The sequence below is a fragment of the Ambystoma mexicanum genome, chromosome 5p (genome assembly GCF_040938575.1).
Source record: "Ambystoma mexicanum isolate Mex_15411 chromosome 5p, UKY_AmexF1_1, whole genome shotgun sequence".
Classification (NCBI taxonomy): domain Eukaryota; kingdom Metazoa; phylum Chordata; class Amphibia; order Caudata; family Ambystomatidae; genus Ambystoma; species Ambystoma mexicanum.
In genome coordinates this window covers 156,161,568-156,184,566 of record NC_090930.1, presented here as the reverse complement: position 1 = coordinate 156,184,566, position 22,999 = coordinate 156,161,568, and the positions used below count along the sequence as shown (strand labels likewise).

General features: G+C 46.4%; 1 protein-coding gene across 9 annotated transcripts in view; it reads left to right on the top strand.

Annotated features, from left to right (window-relative positions):
* Positions 1-22,999, top strand: part of LOC138480812 (actin-binding protein WASF3-like) — a 1,100,082-nt gene that overhangs the window by 936,061 nt on the left and 141,022 nt on the right. For 8 of the 9 annotated variants that reach the window (XM_069612567.1, XM_069612561.1, XM_069612563.1 and 5 more), the window contains one exon: positions 15,911-16,086. In XM_069612567.1, the coding sequence (XP_069468668.1) occupies positions 15,911-16,086 (176 nt within the window). The remainder of the gene's footprint in view (positions 1-15,910; positions 16,087-22,999) is intronic. The other variant, XM_069612569.1, reaches the window with a different exon arrangement.

Genomic DNA, 22,999 nt, shown 5'->3' with positions numbered 1-22,999 from the left:
CTTCCTGGTCTGCGTGATTCTCAATGGCGAGTATCAATGCCACTAGTTCTGCAGTCTGTGCCGAATAGTGGGATGGCATTCGTGCACTGAAAAGTACTTGGAACTCTCCATTTGCCATGTGTTTGATCACGGCCATGCCTGTATACCGTTGCCCGTCTTCTTGGTCAATTCTCGATGACCCGTCAATGAAGACGACTTGTCCTCCTGGCAGAGCATTCTCTCTTACTCTGGGGATTTCATCATAAAACTCTTCATAATTGGCGCAGTCATGCACAGGTTCTCCCTCTGTGACTGGCTCAGCAATAAACATAGCAGGGTTCACAGTTTTGCATCTCACTATTTTGATCGATGGATTTGTGATAATCACCTCATATGCGGATGCTCTCTGTGAAGTTGTTAGGCAGAAACCTGTGCAGTTCCCTCTGGGACCACTGCAAAAGATTTAAGACTACAGGTGTTTGGCAGTAAACCCAATTGGCAGCAGTCTGTACCACACAGATTCACTTGGTAGCTGTGGCTGAGCAGTCAGACTTCCCTCAAGAAGAGTTAGGCAGTATACAGAGTATTCACAATAGGTCAGAAGAACACAGTAGAACAAGTAGACACTGACCAGAGCTTGGTGTAAAAGAGATATAATTATTTATTTAAAACCACATCTAGAAAAACACACAGGCACTAATGTTAAGCAGTTCAAAAACACGCTCACTAAAAGATATACACTCCCTTAGAAGAATATTAGACAAGTCTTAAGTAAAGCCCCACTTATTTTCAGACAACGGTGAGCGCTTAACGCAGATGGCACTCTAATAATTCGTTTTAAAAGGGAGAGGAAAGCAGAGTATAATTTGAAACAGATCCCAACACTTTCACAAGAACACAACAAGAGAGGAAGGCAAGTAAAACCATGAAGTTAGAGTTCAGAAGGCCGGATCCACTTTAAGAGGATCAGAACGAAATGTGTCCAAGGTCACACGGTTGAAGTGCACAAGAGTCTTGCAACGGTTCAAAAAAGAGTTGGACCAAAAGAAAGGGACCAGTTAGGGGGTCAAGGTGGCCAGCCCAGTCCAGAAGGTTAAGGGATTATTATTACCTTGTAGCAATCTTTAGAAAGGGAGGCCTGGCGGACACAGTACCTTAAAGTGGTGAGAATACGCCAGCGGGGGCAGTTGTTCCTGGCAGCGGATGCAAGTCGGTGCTTCGTCCGGGGTAAGAGAGGATCTCGTTGGGGAGGAAGACAGGAGTCCGTTGCACTGCCAGGGAAGAAACCAGCCGCGGAGTTCTCAGATAAAAGGAGCGGTCCTTTTATTCGCGGTCCAGTGGAAGTGGCTATCCTGTTGCCAGGGTGCTTAGCACGGGCAATTCGACCACAAGACGTCCTGGGATGCAAGGAAAAGAAGGTAAACTGGTTGTGTCCACCAGTCAGGGGAAGAAGCCTCTCCAGCCTGGAGATCTTCTCTGTCGTCGGGAAGTGGTGAGTCGGTTCCGCAGGGCTCCACCGGTGGTGTCATCGTGGTAGGTCGGCTCAGCTTCTCCCTCGTCGGATTCTCAGGTCCTGTGGCGACTTCTGAAGTTCCAATCCCCAAAGCCCTGCTTTTATGCAGCACATCCCCATTCACTCAGCCTAGCTGTCAATAGAACATGCTAAGTGGTGAGCTGGCCGGCACACCACTTGGGCCAATCACACAAGAGTGCGACTTGCGTTACCAAGGTAACTCAGTCCAGGGTGCCTAAACCCCCTCCCACACCCCCTGTGGTACCCAGACAGTGGCACCACGTTTGGAGGCTTCTGTGGAGAAGCCCGCCAAAAAGTGGAACAAAGGGTTTGACTTGGGTTGGAGTCACAGAAGAGAACACAAACGCCATTTTAGAATCGAGTCCTGGCAAAAGATACCAATCAGTGAATTAATATTAAATAAATAAACCGGTGGTATGTTCGAGGCTATAAGAATTAAATATTTAAAGTTGGTAGCCTCGAACAATGGGAAAATCCCATAGGGATATATTCGCGGTCGAATATAAAAAGTAGTATCCACTGCCACCAGCCAAAACTCGATCAGGGGGTCGGAGACGTGCCCCCTCGACTAACAGACTCTGGGGCAATCGAATTGCTCCGACCAGTATGTCCACAATATGATGGTTTGTACCAGTTTCTGTTAATAATTTGGGACTAGTAAAGCCAATGGTGACTTTACATGCCCTGGGAGACAGTAGTCAGTCCCAGGGTATGGAGTCTATGGTGGGGTGTCACTATGACACCCCTGTGTTACTGCACGGAGGATGCTGTGTAACACACATAGTAAAAACACATGAGGACCTATGGGGTGAAGGACCCCATAGCCCATAAAACACATTAACGGTCAAAGGACCACCATAAATCATGTCCAAGAGTGGGAGAAAAAGAGTCTCACTCTTGGCAGGAGAAAAAAACAAACTCCAGGAATCCAGCAAAGCTGCTGGGGGACTCACTAGGTTAGGAAATTCAGCCTAAAGAGAGAATTCTCCCTAACATAAGTCAAGGTGCCTGTTGGCTTCTCCAATATGGCAAATAATGAGTGCTCAACATATAATGTCATGGAGCATCCCATCACAATGGATGACACTTTCTCGATGGCAAACGCGGCGGCTGCTAAATTCTGCTCGCATGAAAGTGGCCCATCATGACTGGGTCCAAGCTCCCACTGTAGTACACTAGGGGCTTGTACCCCAGTGATGTTCGCTGAGCGAGCACTGCCGTCATAAAATTGCCATCGGTATGAGAGAAGAGATAGAATTCCTCTGCATAATTGGGGATCCCGAGAACTAGGGCCTTACAAATTGCCCCCTTTAGCTCTGCAAACCCCTTTTCCATTTCTTCAGTCCATTCAATTTTTCCCTCTGTTGCCTGGACTTTCTTTAAGGCCTGTAGCAAGGGCTTGGTGTACGTGCTGTAATCGAAGACCCATGCTCTGACATAATTACGTAGGCCTAAGAAGATCTGCATTTGCTTTACCGTGAGCGGCTTAGCTGTGTTCATGATAGCTTCAGCCCTCTCTGGTGTTACCTTTTTCCTCTCATGTGAGATTAGTTGCCCTATGTATAACACCTCCTGTTGGCAGTGTTGCAACTTGTCCTTGTCCACCTTGTATCCCTTCTCAGCTAATAGCTGAACAGAGTCGTGTCGGCATTGCTCTTCAGTGGTGCTGCAGATCAGAATGTCACCTACATACTGCAATACAACACTGTCTACCGCAATGTTGCTTAGGTCCATTTGCAGGACTCTGTTAAAAATGGACGGAGATTCACAATACAAGCCTTGTATTTTTCAGGCGCATTTGTCTGAAAGTAAATGACGTCAGGTCTTGTGAGTCACGGTGCAATGGAATTGAGAAAAATGCATTCTTCAAATCGATTACCGTGAAATGTTTTGCCTCCATGGGTATGTTGCACAAAATGGTGCATGGATTAGGGACTAGAGGGAACTCGGCTTTGACTATGTCGTTGAATGCTCGTAAATCCTGGATTAAACGCCAAGATCCTCCCTTTGATTTCTTGACAGGATAGATCACCGTGTTACAAGGTGATTCTGACGTTACCAGAATGCCCTGTTCCATCATGGCAGAGATTGTCTTTGCAATCCCCTCATCAGCTTCTCTGGACATGGGGTATTGCCGCGCTCTTGGTAGGATCGCTCCAGGCTTCAGTTTAATCTTCACTTCTCCTGCCCTCTTCAGGAGTCCTACGTCATAAGGCCCTTTTGTCCATACTGTGACTGGCACCTGGGCCATGTCCTCCTCAAAGTATTCTGGTTGTGCCATCACTAACATCATTCGCTGTGGCACTTCTTGTTTGACCATTTTGACCCATAATATGAGACTTACTTCTACCCGTGTCTCCTCTATGTCAGAGTGCTCTTCGAACAGATCATCATCTGTGACGGCAGTCACTCGATACCCTTCTTCAATGGCGATAACTGCGCACCATTGCCTTCCTTATTCATCATATCCTTCCACTAAAACCACCTTCCCCTTTACTGCGGCAAACTGTATTACCAAAGGAAATATTTGTCCCTCTTCTTCATGCATGGGTATCCTTGGTCTAAAAAGAAACTCGTCAGGGGTCCTCATAGTTTTGCCTGCGAGGCCCGGCAATCCCGCCATAAGCACTCGCATGCCATATTCGAAGACCTCTGGCTCCAGCGGCAAAGCTCTCATAGCTGCACGTCCCGAGTATGCTCTGATCATTTCGCATACGTTGGAATAATGCATTCCTGACGTGGAGCATACTATGCCATCCTCAGTAAATGAGACTGACATATTCAGCTTTGTCATTAGATCTCCACCCATGATGTTTACTGGGGACTGACGGGAGTACAGTAAAGGTACATTAATTTCATGCTCTCCCACTGAGACCGCGAGAGTGTCTGTAAAGGGAACTCTACTATGAGCTCCAGTGAAACTCTGTGTGTCTATTGCCTCGCCGGACAAGGAAAACTTGCCTTCTCTTATGCACGAACGCGTCGCGCCTGTGTCAACTAAGAAGGAATACTCTTTTCCCCCTATGGTGACATTTACCCTTGGTTCCCTATTAGGGTCTGGTGTCACCGATAGGATAGAGCACATCAGAGATCCCTGTGAGCCGTCCTATTTCATGTATAGGTTCGGTCCACTGTATACCTGTGGGTTTCCCCCACCGGAATTAGTGCTCTGAGCCACTTGTGTCAGTGTCTGCTGGGGTTGTCCCTGTGGTACATTCCCCATGTTCAGTGGTTGGACCACTTGCTGTGCACCTTGCTGCAAGCCAGCTGCCTGCTGCTGCACGGTATAGTTTTGTGCATTGCCCTGTTGTGGGGTAGCCGGTTGATTCACCGTGCCTACCCCCATCCCTTGATTGTTCTACCACATGCCTTCGCTTCTGCACATGCGTGCCACATGTCCTGTCTCTCCATACAGCCAGCACACTGGTGGTGGTCGGGCCATCTGTCCATCTGGCATAGCTAGACTGCCCATTGGTGCGCTCTGGATACCACCTTGAACATTTTGAAAACCTCCTTGGTTACCTCTAAAGCCTCGCTGATAACCCTGCCATCCTCTTCCTCCAAATCCCCTTCCTCTCGGATTATATCCCGCGTTACCCTGATTGTTCTGCGGCGGGTTAGTGGCACATTGCGCAGTCGAATCGGCTGGGCTTGTTAGCATGGCTCCCTCGAGCGCATACTTCGAGAGCTTCCTTTGCACTAGCTTCGCCTCTTCTCCCGTACGCATTGCCTCTTTCTTTCGATTCTTTTCTTGCAACAGCCTACAATAATTGGCAATTGTCAACTGGATTTCGGCCCACGGTTTAGCTTCTATTCCTACCAATTTTTTTTGTTGTTTTTGCACCGGTTCTAGTAACCGTTGGCACAGTATATGAACAAATACAGGGATAGATTTCATCCAAGACTCATGCGTTTCGAGCACCCACGCGTCTTGAAAATTCTGGATATAAAGCAACGGATCCTCTGACTCCTTCATTTTTCGAGTCATTATAGCTCCCATATCGGATGTGTCTGGATATAGCGTACGCAGCGCTTTCCATAATGCTGCTCTACAGTTATTAAACGGTGCTCTGTCATTAGAGGTGTTAGTTATGGTTACACTAGGGTAGCCTGCCCTTTTCCACACATCGTCTGCTCTCTCTCCGAGTATAGCAATTAGGAGACCCTTGATTTCCCCTATGTCTAGGGTGACACCCCCTGTCATTTTTTGCAGCTCATGTATCCACTTCCGGGCTCCCGATGTCAACATTGGAAGCTTAATTTTGAGATTCTCTCGGTCCATGTGTGGCCATGGAATATATTGCGGTCTTACTCCCCCGTTCTCTAGCAGTGGGAATTGGAATGCGCCATCCTCCTTTTCCTTTTCTTTATCTCCTCGGTCTCTTGCTGGGGTGGCGTTCCTGCCTTGCTTTCTACCTGGCAGTGCCCTTAACCTATCTGTATAGGCAGGTGCCGACGCCCCCATCTGACCGTGGGGTGTTTCTTCATGTCGGCTGGACTGTCCAGCGAACTTCGGTGTCCTTTTTATAGACCCCCTGGCATCAGCCCATTGCCCCTCTCGGTTCCCTGGGAGCTGCTTTTCGCACCGTCTCCCTTCGTCATACACAGTTTCTTCTGTTTCCCCTTCGGAGTCAGACCCTGAATACTCCCAGTTCACACAGCTTGTTGTATCATCTTTATTCTGCTCGACTTCGAGTCTATCTTGGGAACGTCCCCTACTCCCACTACTTTGGGTGACATCCTCAGTGTCATATAACTGAGTGCTCTCTAAGCGCTCATCTTCCCTTCCCTCTTGGGAGATTCGTTCCAGTCCCATTTCATCATATATTTTATCAATCGCTTCCCCGATGCTTCTGGTGTCGAAGTCATTATGAATAATTGTCCCGCTTGTACCTGGTACTGCATCACTTGCTGGAAAGAACTCTTCTATGTCTTCCCAGTCTACAACAGGATTGGGTTTTTTCACTTCCCGCTGCAAATATTCTAAATCTCGCGCCCTTTGCCTGTGCTTACGCTCTGCTTACTCATCCATTTCTCTTCGCTTCTTCGCCTCCTCTCTAGCCTTATCCACTTCCCTCATCCGTTCGTTTCTACGTTCTTTTGCCCTCCTACTTTCCTCATCTTCTCTCTCCTTCACATTCCTTTCGTGCACCCTCCTTTCTTCCTCCAACTTTAGCATGTTCTGCCTGCACTTTTCATAGTCTGCATATTGCGTGCGATTGAGCGTTATACTCTGCTCTTTGCAATATAGTTGGTCTCGCCTCTACCTATCCTTTTTTCTTGCCCTCTCGTCTCTCATAGCCATTTCTTTCTTCTTTTCCTTACTTTGCGCCTCAACAGACCGTTCACTCGGCCTTGCGTCATCACTTCCTTTTCCATTTAATTTCAATAGTATCTGCCCTCCAATCCATTCGTCCTTTGCAAATGTTACCTCATCGGTTCCTTTCCGCTTCTTTCCCTCTCTCTCTCTATCGAGAGGTGCACTCGTTTGTGCCTGGTCCTTCCTTTCCTCATCTCGCCTCTCTTTGTCCCTCGGGATTGTGGAGGCCGAGTCAGTTACCTGTTCCTTCTCTTTCGTCTCGCCACTGCTACAAACAGCTGACTCATATGCAGGGTTGCTATAACCCGTGGCTGCTTTCAGTTCTCGTAGTGGGTAAAGGCCTTCCAACTTACTTCCCTCAACAACTGGTTCCGGCGGGGCAGGTGGAGCGGTTGGCGTCTCACCCCCCTCCGTACATACATTTAATATCCAGTCTGCGGAAGGTTCTTCTTCCTTTACTTGTTCAAACATTTTCCAAAGCTCGAGAACGGCAAGGCATTTCTCACGCTTCTTCCCGCTATATGTGGCATGTAGGAACGTGGTCATATGCTGCAAGACAGCTTTAGACAATGACCCATTCTGGGGCCATGGCATAAACATTTTATTTGCGGTGCCCTTAACCCACTCCTTGCTGTATTTCTTCAGCTTTGCTGCATGTTTTGGCAATTGCTTGCACAAGTGTGCAAGTGGAGTAACTTCTTTCATTCTTAATTTTTTTCACCAACAATGATCACACAATTTTTCAATTTTTTACACTATTATGAGCGAGCACCAAATACGCAAGCTCCAATCCAACTTTTCCGCAAACTTTTTACACCAACAGCTTTACTTAAAACACATCAATTCAGTGGCGATTCCCTCTCATTTACAGAATTGCGTAAAACAAAATGCATTACCATCATTTAATATCACAATAATTCCACATTCAGCATACACAGAACATATAGGACAGACGCTTGACAGACTAGACAGACACCAGCTGGTCAACGTATACCTGCCTTCTAATTATTACCCCGTCATGGGATTTGAACTACCCTTTTATGACGTCTTTAAATGTCATCGTAGCCTAGCGTCCCCCTCTCTGTGGGCTCTGGGTTTAAGTTCCTTCTGACCACTCTTTAAAGCGCAGGAACAAGGCGAATTTACAGTTTTCTCTCGGGTGCCCCCCCGTTACTCCTTACAGTTTTTAATCTCGGGTGCCCCCCCCCCCCGGTACTCCTTACAGTTTTTAATCTCGGGTGCCCCCCGGTACTCCTTACAGTTTTTAATCTTGGGTGTCCCCCCGGTACTCCTTACAGTTTTTAATCTCGGGGCCCCCGCGGTATTCCGCTATATCTGTCTTCCTTTTATACTCGAGTCATTAACCCACTATATATACCGTTTTCTCTACCTCTAACTATTTTATCTTTCTCTGCCACCCTCTGTTAGCTTTCCCCCACTTGCTCTAATGCCTATAAGTCATTTGCCAAGGTAACGAGTTTTGTTGTTTCACTCACCGATCGTCTCTTTTCCTCTCTGGATCTCGGGGATCACTGCCCCTTCCTCTTCCCGCTTTATGGTTTTCGTCCGATCCGCTTCCCGTGGGAATGAAAAGGGTTATGCTTGGAAAAGCGGGTTCCTTCAGACCCACTGCAGATTTTTGGGAGTAAATACACTATCACTGTCCACGGGAAGCTTCTTGGCCTACTCAGCCGGAATAGCGAAAGGACTCGCGATGTCCAGAGTTACTTCGCGCCGTCGGTCTAAGGGTGTCTTATGACTATATTAATCGATTATCAATAATCGATGGCCGAAACCATCCTCACGCTACCAAGTGTTGACGAGGAGAGGTAATTACTGACGGGCCCATTGATCTGCACTCACCCTCGAAAACTTGTAATACAAGATAGCTGCACCGTGTGAGGACAGGGTGCAGGACTTACATACTCCAGCACAAATCAATACTAGGGACTCAGTAAGTTGGCAAAGGGAAGTCCGTTTAATGATACATACATCAGCTTATGGAAATCAGCAGCATCGCGAACACCTGTCTCGCCCCGACTTCCTCGAACTTCAGTACAACAGCCTCTTTTATGGGCAAACTTCGTCATCAATGACGTACACTTCTATAAAAAATCATCATGCAATATAATTGATTGGGAAAGGTAACTTAAGTATAGGTGTTATATCTGTATATGAAAAATAAGGCATATGGATTGGATAACTCTTATCGGGTAGGCTTCTATGCCCATCCCTCTATACCACACGTGATTGACGTCACTACAAGTACGACGTCTCATTGGTTACAATGTCTATAGGACCCTAGATTACATGGTCCCTTGTAATTGGGCGAGTTACACGCCTAAACATAAATCTCCACTTTTAATTAGCAGCATGCAGAATAGACACCCTGGAGCCTGGTGTCCCAAGATTCACCCTGCCTCTCTTCCATCAATCATAGGTTTAGGGCTATGTGTCAATTAGTTGGCTGGGTATGGCCTCGGATCGGTAGTCTCTTATCAGGAAAAGTTATGGCACCCTCTGGTTCTGGATGACGTCAGGCGGTGGTACATCTTCGCACCTGCCTGGTCACGTGTTGGTCAACCGTGAATCTGCTTCAGTTTCCAACCTTTTGTCCATTTAATTCTGTATGCGCTTGGCCACCTGCATGGGCCTCTCTTATCTTGACCTTCACGGGTGGGCTGGCATGCTCTGAAGTTGGAGCCTCGTGAGCTCATGCTCACCTCCCCTTCTCTGGTTGACCTCGATTTCCCCGGCATGAGCCATCCTTTGTTAAGTGTCGATCCTGCTCTTTTCCTCTGCTTGGGCCTGGATATGAAACTTGGCCAGTCAGGCCTTGGCCGCCTGGGAGTACTTCTGTTTATACAAAATGGAGTCGCATGTGTACATTGTGCTGTATTGAGGTAGATGTATACAGTCGGCGCTTGCCGCTCTAACTTCTACTAAGCATTGCAAGCAGACTCGATTACTTAGCATCTTGCGTTTCAAGCTTATTTACACACGTTCAATAAGGCGGTTGCTTCCATCTTGTCTCATGGCACCATTCTCATACGTTTTTCACAGTGTCTTTCCCCTTCGTCCATTACAATTATCCTCGCAGTTGTCGGTACTGGCATGCATAGCTTTCAGTAGCCACTTCTGGTTGTTCTCGGGGCTGCCCAGGCCCTTAGTCTATTTCCATTTGCCTTCCATTAAGGCCTTCGGGGTTTCCTCGTGGACAGTCTGTAAATACTCGTTGTTTCGTACCAATGGCAGGTACGGTTCTCTGATTGGGTACCCTGCTGCCCAGGGTTGCCTAGTTATGGGCATTTCAACAGGTATTGATCATCTAATGTACAGAGGGCAGAGGCCGATTGCAGCCCTTTGTTGGTTCAGCTGCTCCTCGTACGTCACATACCTTGGCGAGTACCTTACTAGCAACTCGCAATGGGGGGCAGGGGTGCAGATCGTATCTGGGACCTCCTCTACACTAGAGTTTCATCTTAACTGTGGGCCAACTCTCTTCTTTAGCTTTGACTCTTTTAGGTGGTACTTTAGTGCCAACTACATGTGAGCCAGAATTAATGCTATACATATGTGGGATGGCATGTAGGAGGCAAATATAGATCCGAAGTGTTGCTTGGCTCCCCTGCCATTTTACCGTCAATCCTTTGGTATTATTCATATATTTGTAGGATGTTTAGGGTTTTAAGTGGGCATGCATGATGGTCAGCTCCGTCACAGTTGACCATCTCCAACAACAGTCAAGAATTGTCGACCATTCGTAAACCATTTTTGGCTACTGCCCAACCACGGTCAGCCACCAATCAACAATGGTTGACCATCACCAGGCCATAGAAAAGCATTGCCCGAACATGGTCAACCATTGCTCACCATGGTCGACCATCATTTAGAACGGTCAACCTGGTCAGCCATTGCCCACAATGGTCAACTAAGGCTGACTACTTCCAGATCATTGTCGGCCATCGCCAGGCCATGTGGAATCATCGCCCACCACGGTAGACCATCAGCAACAGTGTCTATCACCAACCATGGTTGAGCAACATCAACCACGGGTGATCATGACCAACCATGGCCAATCATTGCCAGCGCTTCTCTAACTCTGTCGACCATCACGACACAGGATATCTATCCTTTCTCTGTGTCTGTGACCAAGAGGAGGTCTGTGCGACCAAAGCAGTTCCCTATAGAGGAGTCAGACTTGGTGGCTTTGCCCATTCTTGCTGTGAATGAATGACCAGAGTTGTATACGCGCTCTCATGGTACCACCTGGCCACTGAACGCTATTTAACATATCGTAGCACAGGCAATATTTCTGAGCCGTTGCAGTACCTAAAAGAAAAGTCCTTTGCCAATACTGTTTCCCCCTGACTAGGGAAGCATAAGTAGGGTGAGGGGAGGGGCGTGGGGTTTACTCCAAAGAAATGAGTCATCGAACTAACAATAATGACGGAACTTGGTAATCTTGCAGGTATATCAGAATGAAGAATTAATTTATTTTTATATTTTTTTGTATTGTGCACTATGGTTACATACACTAATGACCATATAAGTAAAGAATAAATCACTATTAATATCGACATCACTTCATCTTTAAGACCCACATCAAAGGCAATAAATATAAAAACAATTGTTATAGAAAATGACATGAAAACCTCATAGAAGCTTTTCGAAATATTCCCAGAATGTAGCAATGTTTAGCTGACCACTGCAATGTGGAAGAGCTGTGTTCATCTCTCTCTTGCCATTGTTTGCGCTGCTCCTTGTAGTCCACAAGTGCCCAATTCCCCAAGGAAGCCGCAACTATAATAAAGGGCCTTGAAAAGGAAACACACAAATTGGGTACTCTCGGCCAAAACAGCTGCTTACGGTTGAACTCTTGGAGCCAAGTTTTCTCTTTTGTGACAAGCCACTAGACACCAAGAAGAGAAGCACAGAAACTATTTTGGGCCGTGACGTTTTGTTAGGCTTGAAGTCAAATTAAGGGGATTCCATTTTTTGACTTCTCATCACATTTCAATTTGCTGATCTTATTTTTCACAGATTTATTTTTGCTGTGATTGTTTCATTAGACACACACACACACACACACACACACACACACACACACACACACACACACACACACACACACACCTCCAGTACAAGTGGCAGAGAATCTACAGAAGTCACTAGCCCCTGGTTCAGAGACTGTGCTGCTCTTTCCATATGTGTCTCTTCCCTTCTTTCAAGAAGGAAAAAAGGCAGACGAGGAATGGAGATGACTAAAAAAAGCAAAGGTGGTGGCAAGAAAGTTGGATTGGGGAGGCGAAGAGGAAGGGACATTGGGAAACAAGGAAGAAAGGAAGAGTTGAGAAGAAGAGGAAGGTAAATGGCAAGGGTGAAGGGAAGGGTGGTGGTAGGAATGGACAAAAGAAGAATAAGGGAAATGAGAGGAAGGGACATGACAAGAAAAGAAGAATAAGAGTAGATGAAGATGAAGGAAGATTGCAAAAAAGGAAGAATGGATGAGTTGGGACAAGATGGGAGAGATGCAAGGAGGGAGAATGGAAGGGAGAAGAAAACAAAAGAATACTATGAGGAAAGAAAAATAATAGGAAGTAAAGAAATGAAGGGCGGTGGCAAGAAAGGAAGAAATTAAGAGTAGGGGAGAAAGTGAGGAAGCGAGATGGCAAGAATGGAAGAATGGCACGGTTGGGGAGAATAAGAGGAAGGGAGATGGCAAGAAAGGAAGGGTTGGGGTGGTGAAGAGGAAGGTGGATGCAAGAAAGGAAGACGGGAAGAGATGGGCAGAATAAGAGGAAGTGGAGATGGCAATGCAGGAATAAAAGAAGAGTGGGGTGAAGAAGTGGAAGAGGAATAATAATAAGGTGTAAGGTATACCAGAGGACCGGGGTTTCGCACCACAAAATCACAGCTTAGCAGAGTACCCAGAGGCCATTGAACCCTCCCCTGGCAATGACCAAGGACTCCGCCCATGGGGCAAGTTAGAACTGTCCATTATTTTCCAAACAGACAGGGATCATACAGGAAGTCACACAATCTCCAGCAATCACAGCTCCTGAGCTTGTGTCACGGGTTTTTATCCCGTGGTGATGTCACAATTCTCAACCATTACCCAAAAACCTAAGAACCAAACCCATTGGGTAGCTCGGTTAATAATACCTATAGACATCCCTATATGAGTTGTGTAATTGGTACTCCCATGTCGGTCCTCGCATGTCAGGTGGGTTCGCCTGAGACTGCTCCAAAAATGATCTATTACATTGTTGCAAGGTCACAGGACTGCCATTGGCCCTTGCATTCTCACACACCACCCCAGGATTTGGGCATTGTGATTGGTGGGAGCGGGTCTCCTGAGGCCTGGGACCCTGTTCTGTTGCCAGCGCTCAGCGTACCTTTTCAAGGTAATGAGAAAGACTGTGTGTCCCCATTCTTGTCACTGGCATAGCCACCTATTCTGAGGGAGAGCCTGCCAGTTGCAATGTTTGGTGGGCAACGCATGCATCAATTCTGTCTACCTTTGTTGGGAACAGTTTCTCTTACCACCGCAGGTAAATGGCCATTGCTCAGCTGGGCTGAGTCACGTAGGTGAGGACCGCAAAACTGAGCCTTTCGGTCTGCAATTACTGAGGATTTTATTCTGTTATTTTGCAGGTGGCTCCTTGCCCCGGGAGCCAGGAATTAAGACCCCGCCTGCCCTTGTCCTTGGCTCTATGCTTCGCGCTGCAGAGTCTGCTTCTCTTCTTCCCTTTTTCTGAGGCCTGCAGCGTCATATAAATTCACTGCAGTCATTCTATGGTTTCCCTATATATTGCTTTATTCTCTTTAGAGTTTAGTAGTATTCAGGCCTTTCAAGGTTCCTTATATGTTCCTGTAGCTCCATATGGTTAGTTGCCATAAGCGGTTGCAAGCTTGCTCCCGGTGAACTTTGCTTTCTTGCGTTTCTGCATTTGAATAGTGAAAAAGGAAAGCATTCTGACATATGTATCTGTTCCATATCTACAGAACGGTGTGTGTGTGTTCTTCGTGTATGCATGTGTGTGTCTGTTTAACTTCATACACGGATGCGAGTTTACTTTGTGACTAATGTAGGTATTAGTTTTCACTAATGACGTCAGCACAACTGTACATTTTTCATTAGTCAACCTGGTCCAATGATGAGGCACCTGTATCAGTGAAGACATAAGCTGGATAGGGTTTGAACGGCTGTCTAAGAGAATATCTGTTCCCATACGTGGAATGCACTGGTCGAACTGGGGGTTGGCCAAATATCAACTGGCATCTCTCGTTTCTCATCCTTCGGTCTGACATGCACATAGGGGACACGAGGGCCATTCCGGAGACCCTCTCTTCAAAAGGAAAACATGAAGGACCATGTCATTAAAAGAATAAAATAACAGTAGGGGAGAAGATGCGGAAGGGGGATGAGAAGAATAGGGGTGGTGAAGAGGAATGCAGATGGAAAGAAAGGAAGAAAGGATTGGAGATGTTGGGAATGGACAAAAGGAAGAGTAGGGGAGAAGAGAGGGAGGGGGATGGCAAAAAAGAAGAATGAGGTTGAAAAAGGTGAATGGAAATTGCAAGACAGGAAGAATAGAGGAGAATGGGCAAGGATATTACAAAAAAAGAGGACGCGAGATGGCAAGTAGAGAAGAAAGCAGGGTGGGGTGGCAAGGAAGGGACATGGGAAGATAGGAAGAAGGGAAGCATTGAGAAGAAGAGGAAGGTAAATGGCAAGGAAGAGGGAAAGGAGTTGTAAGAATGGACAAGGAAGCAATAGGGAAAAGCAAAGGGAGGGGCATTGCAAGAAAGGAAGGCTGGGCTAGAGGAAGATGAAGTACATTAGAAGAAATGAAGATGAAGAGGAAAGGATATAGCAAAAAAGGAAGATTTTCACGGAGAGGATGAGGAAGGGAGATTGCAAGAAAGGATGATTGGGGACAAGATGATGGGAGATGCAAGTAGGGAGATATAGATATAGGCAGGTGTGTATCAAAATTAGTCCACACACTGTATCTATATCTGGTTGGTGGATCACCCCACAAGCTCGATGATGCTGGAACTAGAGTCCTTTTTTGGTTTCTCCCATCCTTCATGTGGCAGTGAGGTAAGCAGGTTGATCAAGTCTATTGTTTATGGATTGCTAAGGCTGTTTGATTCAGGATTGGCAAGGGGCAGGATTGATATAGTTCATTCTTCAGTCTTCCTCACGCATGACCCCAGCTGCGAGGGGAGCCTGCAGTACCTGTGAGTAATTTGACAGCATAGGCAATTGTTGAGGGTGACCCAAGCCACTTACTAAAGCATGACACATTTCCCTGTAGAAGTCAAGGCTTTGATGGCCAGTAAGGATCACCAGGCCTGTGAATATGTTTAATACTACGTTTTTTGCTAAATAAAACAATCAAACTTTTCATGTCCTATGTAATCCTTCAGTGTTTATTTTCTATACATCATGGATAATTCTATTCTTTTTTTAAATATGAGTTCTTGCCTTGACAAACATATTTTTGCCCTAGCTGACACGTGTTTCGACCCCTTCTGTGTCCTCCTCATCACTATACCATGGCAAGCCTGTATGATATTCATAAACCCTCTACATACTTCTCGGTTGATCAAACACCAACACAAAATTATTCTGATCAATCTCTGAGTTATGAAAGAAAGAGGAAATAATAAACAACCAACAACAAAAAGGAAAAAGATAAGGAATGTCAAAGTAATTATAACAAACCACAATGCTGTTTAGTATTTCTATCTCAGCCCTCTTGTAATATATATATTCACTGTTTATGTGTTCAACCTGGAGTTTTTCTTGTGCATGTGTTCCTCAGCCAACTCCAGGAATAGTCTGTTTTACGCAGATGTGGGTGGACTCTTTTGAGGGATAATGTTTGGAGAATGTTCGTGGACTGTCCAGTTGTAGTCCCTATGATCTTCCTTGCGAAAGGCAAGACTAGGGCCACTTTGTCAAATCTGGTTCTTATCAGTGCTGATTTCTGCATTGCTAGTTCTGCCCAAGCTGTTGTGCACCCCTCGCTCACACTGTTCATCCCACACTTATCTGATTCCAGGAGCAGCGGCTGGTGGAGGACCCAACCCGCGAGGTGAAGAAAGTGAGGAAGGCGCGGAACCGCCGCCTGGAGTGGAACATGATGGCCTATGATAAGGAGTTCAGGCCCGATAACAGGTTCTCACCATCTCCATATCATGTGACCTCATCCGAGGGATCCCTGTCCCCAGATACTAGGCAGGTTTCATGAATGATGTGCTTGGCCAATGTCATTGTGAGCTTTAATGCATCCATTCTCACTTCCAGGGACTGCTTGTGTAAATGACGGTGTGCTATTATAAGCTTGATGCGTCTACCTTATCAGTGACTATTCCATCAGCTCATTACTGCAGATGTTTCCTTCTATTTCTATTTCTGTTACAGACTTGTATCTTATTGCACATGCAAAGAAAGTGCATACATAGTGCGAGGCTGGAATGTGGGGTTACATGTCTTTGTATGGAAACATTATGTGAAGAATACACTTCTAACAAAACTTTTATAACGAAAAATATAACAATTTCTTTTTTTCGGGCCGCGGTGTCCCCTCCCAAACCCCCGTTTCCCACAGCTAAAACCCCACCCCAACTGTTTCCCCACACGATTTAACCCTTTACCCCACCCCTAAGTGCATTCTTCATAAAACGTGTTGTTATAAAAGATTTGATATATGTTCATTCTTTATAACATGTTCGTTATAAAGACTGCATACGGAATGTGGTACAGCGACACTTCACGTATCCTTCAATATACACTGATGGGGACAGAGGAAGAATCCATAGGGACTCATTTGAACAGTGTAGATGTTGGTTGAGAAATTGAAATCCTGTGAGAGTTAAAGACTCTTCGCTAGGTTTGCCCTAGTCCTATGCCGGATGCCAAAATGCATTCAATGAATGTTGTTTGCACTAGTGCAAGTTTTACCCTAGTGCTAATTGTACTTGTGTTAATGAAAAGATTCTGTAATATGGCAACACATGTTCATGTTTACATACTAACTCAGCCTTCATCCTTCGGGATACGATACATGGAGAAACCATTACATTGAGCAATGCTAGCACCTATTATCAAAGCACCTAGAAGCAGGAGGACACCAGCGTGCAATGCTACATAGAAGTGGGATATTATTAGATTATTAATTTGGATCCGGTGGGATCAGAACATTTGACTCTAACACAGTTCCCCAGCCTTCCTCCATTCAAAATATATTGCTCAAGAATCGATTAATTTAAACATATAACTTGCTTGTGCAGAATTCAACAAATTGTATTGGTGACTGTCCATCTGCACGATTCTCCATTGACCTGCTAAGGCGAATTCTCAGACCCGCTACGATTGTTACTGTAGGCAATGATTAAGGAAATGTGAGCCCTCACTTGATACAATATTCTGAAACATGCCACCAGGGTGCTGGCGCAAACATTTTTTGTATCTAGAGCATGACACCACATAATATCGAAATGATGCAATCTTTGGCAGGCAATAATAATGGTATACAGTGTTTATAACGAAAATATTATGTAGAATGCACATATACCGACCATTATATAAGAAACAACATCACGAAAATGTATGTGGGGGTGTGGTAAAGGGTTACATCTTGTAGAGAAACGGTTGGGGTGGGTTTTAGGGGTGAGAAACGGGTTTAGGTGGTTCCCCCCCAAGAAAAAAGAAAAAAAAAAGAAAAAAAAATGTGTTATGTTTTGTCGTTGTAACATTTCCGTTATATGTGCATTCTACATACAATGTGTCGCTATAAAGACATGTAACCATAATGTAACCCAAGGCACAACCTATACCTGTACCTGTAACTAAGTTCCTTTACAAGTAACAGCGCCACAATGCCCCTGGGCTGCCTGCGCGCTATTTAAATGTAATAAATAAATAAATAAATAAATAAATAAATAATATGTTTATTCGGTGTCAGCCATTAAGAATAAATACACATCATTGCTCAAAACTGCAATAAAATATAAAACCAAAACTGACATGTAATTATCGTGCAAAATACTAAATGAATGCAAATTCAAAGCTGCGCTGCTCATCATGGCCAAATCTTTGAGAAACGAGCCAATATGGTATTTAGTATTGGCTATTTATTGGCATTTATGTAGCGCTTTCGCCAGAGCAACTAACATGAAGAAAGAACGGTACAAACAAATAATGCAGGTCAAATATTAGGAATCAGGGAGAAGAGGCAGAAGATGGGCCTTAAGGTGAGTCCGTGAAATATGGTGGTAGAAGAAGAGCTATTGGAACATTCTAGTGACTTCCATTGAAATGGGGCAAGTAAGAAAAACTAGATCACACGCTAGGAGGTTTAGGAACAACAAGACAGAACATAGATTGTGAGCAAAGAGAGTGCTGAGGACTGACACTTGGAGAAACACTATTTGGAAGAGCACAAGGGAAGGATTTGCCCAGGGCACCGAGAACGAGCGGCCAGAGAGATAGGAATCCAACCGAGTAGAGAAGCAGAGAGGCGAAGGGAGCAGAGGGTGGTGAGAAGAGTGGGGTGGTAGATGGTGTCAACATCTGCCGACGGGTCAATGAGAAGTAGTATTGAGGAAATACGTGCAGAAAGAAGTGAGCTGGAGACGTGTAGAAGAGCAGATTCAGTGGATGGCATGGGCCGAAAACCAGACTCACTGGAGTGGGGGGAGAAGAGAATGAAGATATAGAAAGGAGCATACCTGGGAGTGGACTATTCACTCCAAGAGCTTTTATAGGAAAGTTAGAAGTGAAATCGAAGGGAAATTAGAGGAGAGAGGGAGGTCAAGAAAAGTTTTTTTTATTTTTAATATGGGGTTAATAGTGGCATGTTTAAAGGTGGAAGGAAAGAAAGAAAATGAGAGGGATACATTGATGAGAGCAGTGAGATAGGGACGGATCTGGGAGAGGCAGAAAGGATGAGTGTGGGGGGCAGGTGGAGAGAGAGAGTGGGATGGGAGGAAGAGAGAAAGTGTGCACTATCCAGGTCTGAAAGGGGAGAAAAAACAGAGAGAAGGGGCAAGAGTTGGAGGGAGAGGAAGAGCTAGGAACGATAGAAGGTGTTGAGGGAGGGGTTGAGAAGGCAGAGTAGAGAATAGTGGCCTTAGTTTTGAAGTAGTCTGCAAGGTCAGAAGCAGACAGAGAAGAGGAGAAAGAAGGGTCAGGTGGGCGTGCAGAAAGGATGGCATTAAGAAGGTGAAAGAGGTGACAAAGGTGATGGGATCAGGAATGAGTGAGTGAGGAGAAGTGTTGTTTTTTTAGCAGCACAATGAAGGGAATCATAGGTGGTGTGAAGAGCGAAGAGCAAGTCAAGATCAGAGGGAGAGTGGGTCTTTTTCCATCAGCTCTCAAGTTTCTGAAGGGAGGAACGGAGGGACAAAAGAGAGGGAGTAAGCCATGAGAGAACAGGTTTACAAGAAGCAGTGAAAGGACATGCAGGGTAAAAAGATGTTATAAAGATTCAAGAGTGGAAGTGAGAGAAGACTGAAGAGGGACCACCGCAGAATCATCAGATAGTTGTGAGAATAACTGAAGAGGGGGGAAAGAGAGACTAAGAGAGGATAACAAGGTGGACATGTCAAAAGAGCGAAGATCACAACACAGAAATAAAGAACACAAGTTTGGTGGTGGGATGGTGAGAGAAAAGGAATAAAGAGAAGGAAAGGAGAAGTTGATCAAAGGAGTAAATAGGAAATGGAGAAACAGAGGTGTTAAAGGAAATGGAGGTAAAATACGATCTATAGAGGACCTAGAGGGCAGAGACATGGGATGGGGGACATTTTAAAGGGAAAACATGATAGGAATCAATGATAGGGAGAAAAACTGAAGTAGCGTGAATGGAATCGAGATGTAAGAAAAAAACACCAAGAGGAAATAGAGGACAGACCGAGGGTAGAATAGAGGAAAGAAGGGTATTGAAGTCAGTGAAAAAATGTCAAAGTGGGTCAGGAGGACGGTAGATAATAAGTAAGGAGAGGAGGGGAGGTTTAGAAACGGGAGACTGAGGCCTGGGCCCTTCTGAGTCATACAGGGACCAGACTATCCCAGTAGCAGTCCTTCCCAGCATCCTTCACCAGCACTTGTCCCTTTCCTGGACTATCCCTACCCAGTCCGCCTGCCCACTGAACTTTGCCTCCCCTCCACCCTCTCTCCGCTGGCACTTGCTTCCTTTGCCTGCACAGCACTCCCTCCTGCCCCCCACCCACCTTGGGGGTCCCCCCACTTTTGCACTTTTACCTCCACCCCTCCACCCCTGGCACTTTTCCCCAAGCACTTGCACAGTAGGTTTGTCACAAGGCCAATATAACTGCCTCTTCTTTTTGTTGCTGTTTTTCGAATGGTGTCTTCCATGTCCCCCCTCATCCGCCCCCCCTTCTTGTCTTGTGGCACCTGGTAACACTTGTGTATAGGCGCCATACAAATGTCCAATAAAATAAATAAAAAACAAAGGCGGCGTGAGTTGACCTTATAAAGTCCACCCTTTGAAAGAATGCCCAGGGCGCGAACACCCAATGGGGATGAATGTTAGGGACAGAGGTGAGATCACATGGCCCGGCAGTCATAGTCGCTGGAGGAGGCAGGGTAATGCCAAGCAGCACAGATGCCACTATGGGATCATGGCAGGCGGATTTGTTCCAGTGGCTCACAGATGGTACCGGCAGGGAGATATGTAGACACACAGTCACAGTGCTTCAGAGTCAGGCAGCAAATGGAGAGGCACTTCCTGAAGATCTTATGTAATGTGACAAGTCACCTGATCTGGCAGTCACCGTCTCTGTAGGCGGCAGGGGAGGGCCAAGTAGTGCAGTGGCTGTAATGGGGAAACGACACCTGGGACAGTGTGTCTCCATGGACCTTCAGATGAAACCGGCAGGACGGTGTATGGGGGTTCCTTCCACTCCTTTGTTTAGTTGATACTGCACATTGCAAGGGTTCAATTTCCCCATGGTGCAATGTGTTGAACGGACTAAGAAGCTAAAATATTCAAATATCCCACGGCACACCACTGTCTTCTGGGAGTTCATGTTGGATACAATGCAGGATGTTTAAGTATCGGAACATTTCAGTATGCCCATATGTCTCGCAGAAGAGAAGGAAACATGCTGTATGTACCTCTACTGCTCCATGGAGGGTTTCCCCAGGCATGCATGCAGAGGTTCGTTCACGCCAGCCTGCTGTATGTACCTCTACAGCTCCATGAAGGGTTTCACCAGGCATGTATGCATGGGCTATTTCATGCCAGCCTGCTGTATGGACCTCTACAGTTCCATGGAGGGTTTCACCAGGTATGCATGCACATTTTTTTTCACACCAACCTGCTGTGTGGACCTCTACAGCTCCATAGAGGATTTCACCAGGCATACAAGCAAGGCTTCTTTCACGTTAGCCTGCTGTGTATACCTCTACAGCTCCATGAAGGGTTTCACCGGGCATGCATGCACGGGTTCTTTCACTCTAGCCTGCTCTATGTACCTTTACAGCTCCATGGAGGGTTTCACCAGGCATGCATGCACCGGCTCTTTGAAGCTAACCTGCAGTATCTACCTCTACAGCTCCATGAAGGGTTTCACCAGGCATGCATGTATGGGTTCTTTCATGCTAGCCTGCTCTAGGTACCTGTACAGCTCAATGGAGGGTTTCACCAGGCACGCATGCACAGGTTATTTCATGCTAGCCTGCTGTATGGACTGTTACAGCTTGATGGAGTGTTTCACCAGGCATGCATGCATGGGTTCTTTCACGCTAGCCTGCTGTATTTACCTGTACAGCTCTATGGAGGGTTTCACCAGGCATGCCTGCACGGGTTCTTTCACGCCAGCCTGCTGTATGTACCTCTACAGCTCCATGGAGGGTTTCACCAGGCAAGCATGCACGGGTTCATTCACACTAGCCTGCTGTAGGTACCTCTACAGCTCCATGGAGGGTTTCACCAGGCATGCATGCACGGGTTCTTTCACGCTAGCCTGCTGTATGTACCTTTACAGCTCCATGGAGGGTTTCACCAGGCATGCATGCACGGGTTCTTTCACGCTAGCTTGCTGTATGGACCTGTACAGCTCCATGGAGGGTTTCACCAGGCATGCATGCATGGGTCCTTCCACGCTAGCCTGCTGTATGTACCTCTACAGCTCCATGGAGGGTTTCACCAGGCATGCATGCACAGGTTCTTTCATGCTAGCCTGCTGTATGTACCTTTACAGCTCCATGGAGGGTTTCACCAGGCATGCATGCACAGGTTCTTTCACGCTAGCCTGCTGTATGGACCATTACAGCTCCATGGAGTGTTTCACCAGGCATGCATGCATGGGTCCTTTCATGCTAGCCTGCTGTATGGACTGTTACAGCTCCATGGAGTGTTTCACCAGGCATGCATGCACAGGTTCTTTCACGCTAGCCTGCTGTATGGACCGTTACAGCTCCATGGAGTGTTTCACCAGGCATGCATGCATGGGTTCTTTCCTGCTAGCCTGCTGTATGTACCTTTACAGCTCCATGGAGGGTTTCACCAGGCATGCATGCACAGGTTCTTTCACACTAGCCTGCTGTATGTACCTTTACAGCTCCATGGAGGGTTTCACCAGGCATGCATGCATGGGTCCTTTCATGCTAGCCTGCTGTATGGACCGTTACAGCTCCATGGAGTGTTTCACCAGGCATGCATGCACAGGTTCTTTCACGCTAGCCTGCTGTATGGACCGTTACAGCTCCATGGAGTGTTTCACCAGGCATGCATGCATGGGTCCTTTCATGCTAGCCTGCTGTATGGACCGTTACAGCTCCATGGAGTGTTTCACCAGGCATGCATGTACGGGTTCTTTCATGCTGGCGTCAGATGAGACCCAGTGCATGTTGTACAGGCTTGGGTTGGTCGACCTGGCTCAAAGGGAACTTGAACCATTTGGAGTTGAAGCTTGACATGATGCAAAGATTCCCCAGAGGCTGTTCCTGCCCCCTTCCCTGGAGCCCCTCCAGATCACCCAGGCCACAAGACATCTGAGCCCAACCCGGCCTTCTTGGTGCAAGGACTTAGCTGCTGGCTTGGTGGTGTCATTCTCCTCGGTTTGTGATAAGGGGGTGCCAGGTGAACTCAGATGGTGGTGGGCCTCGTGGAATGGGCCAT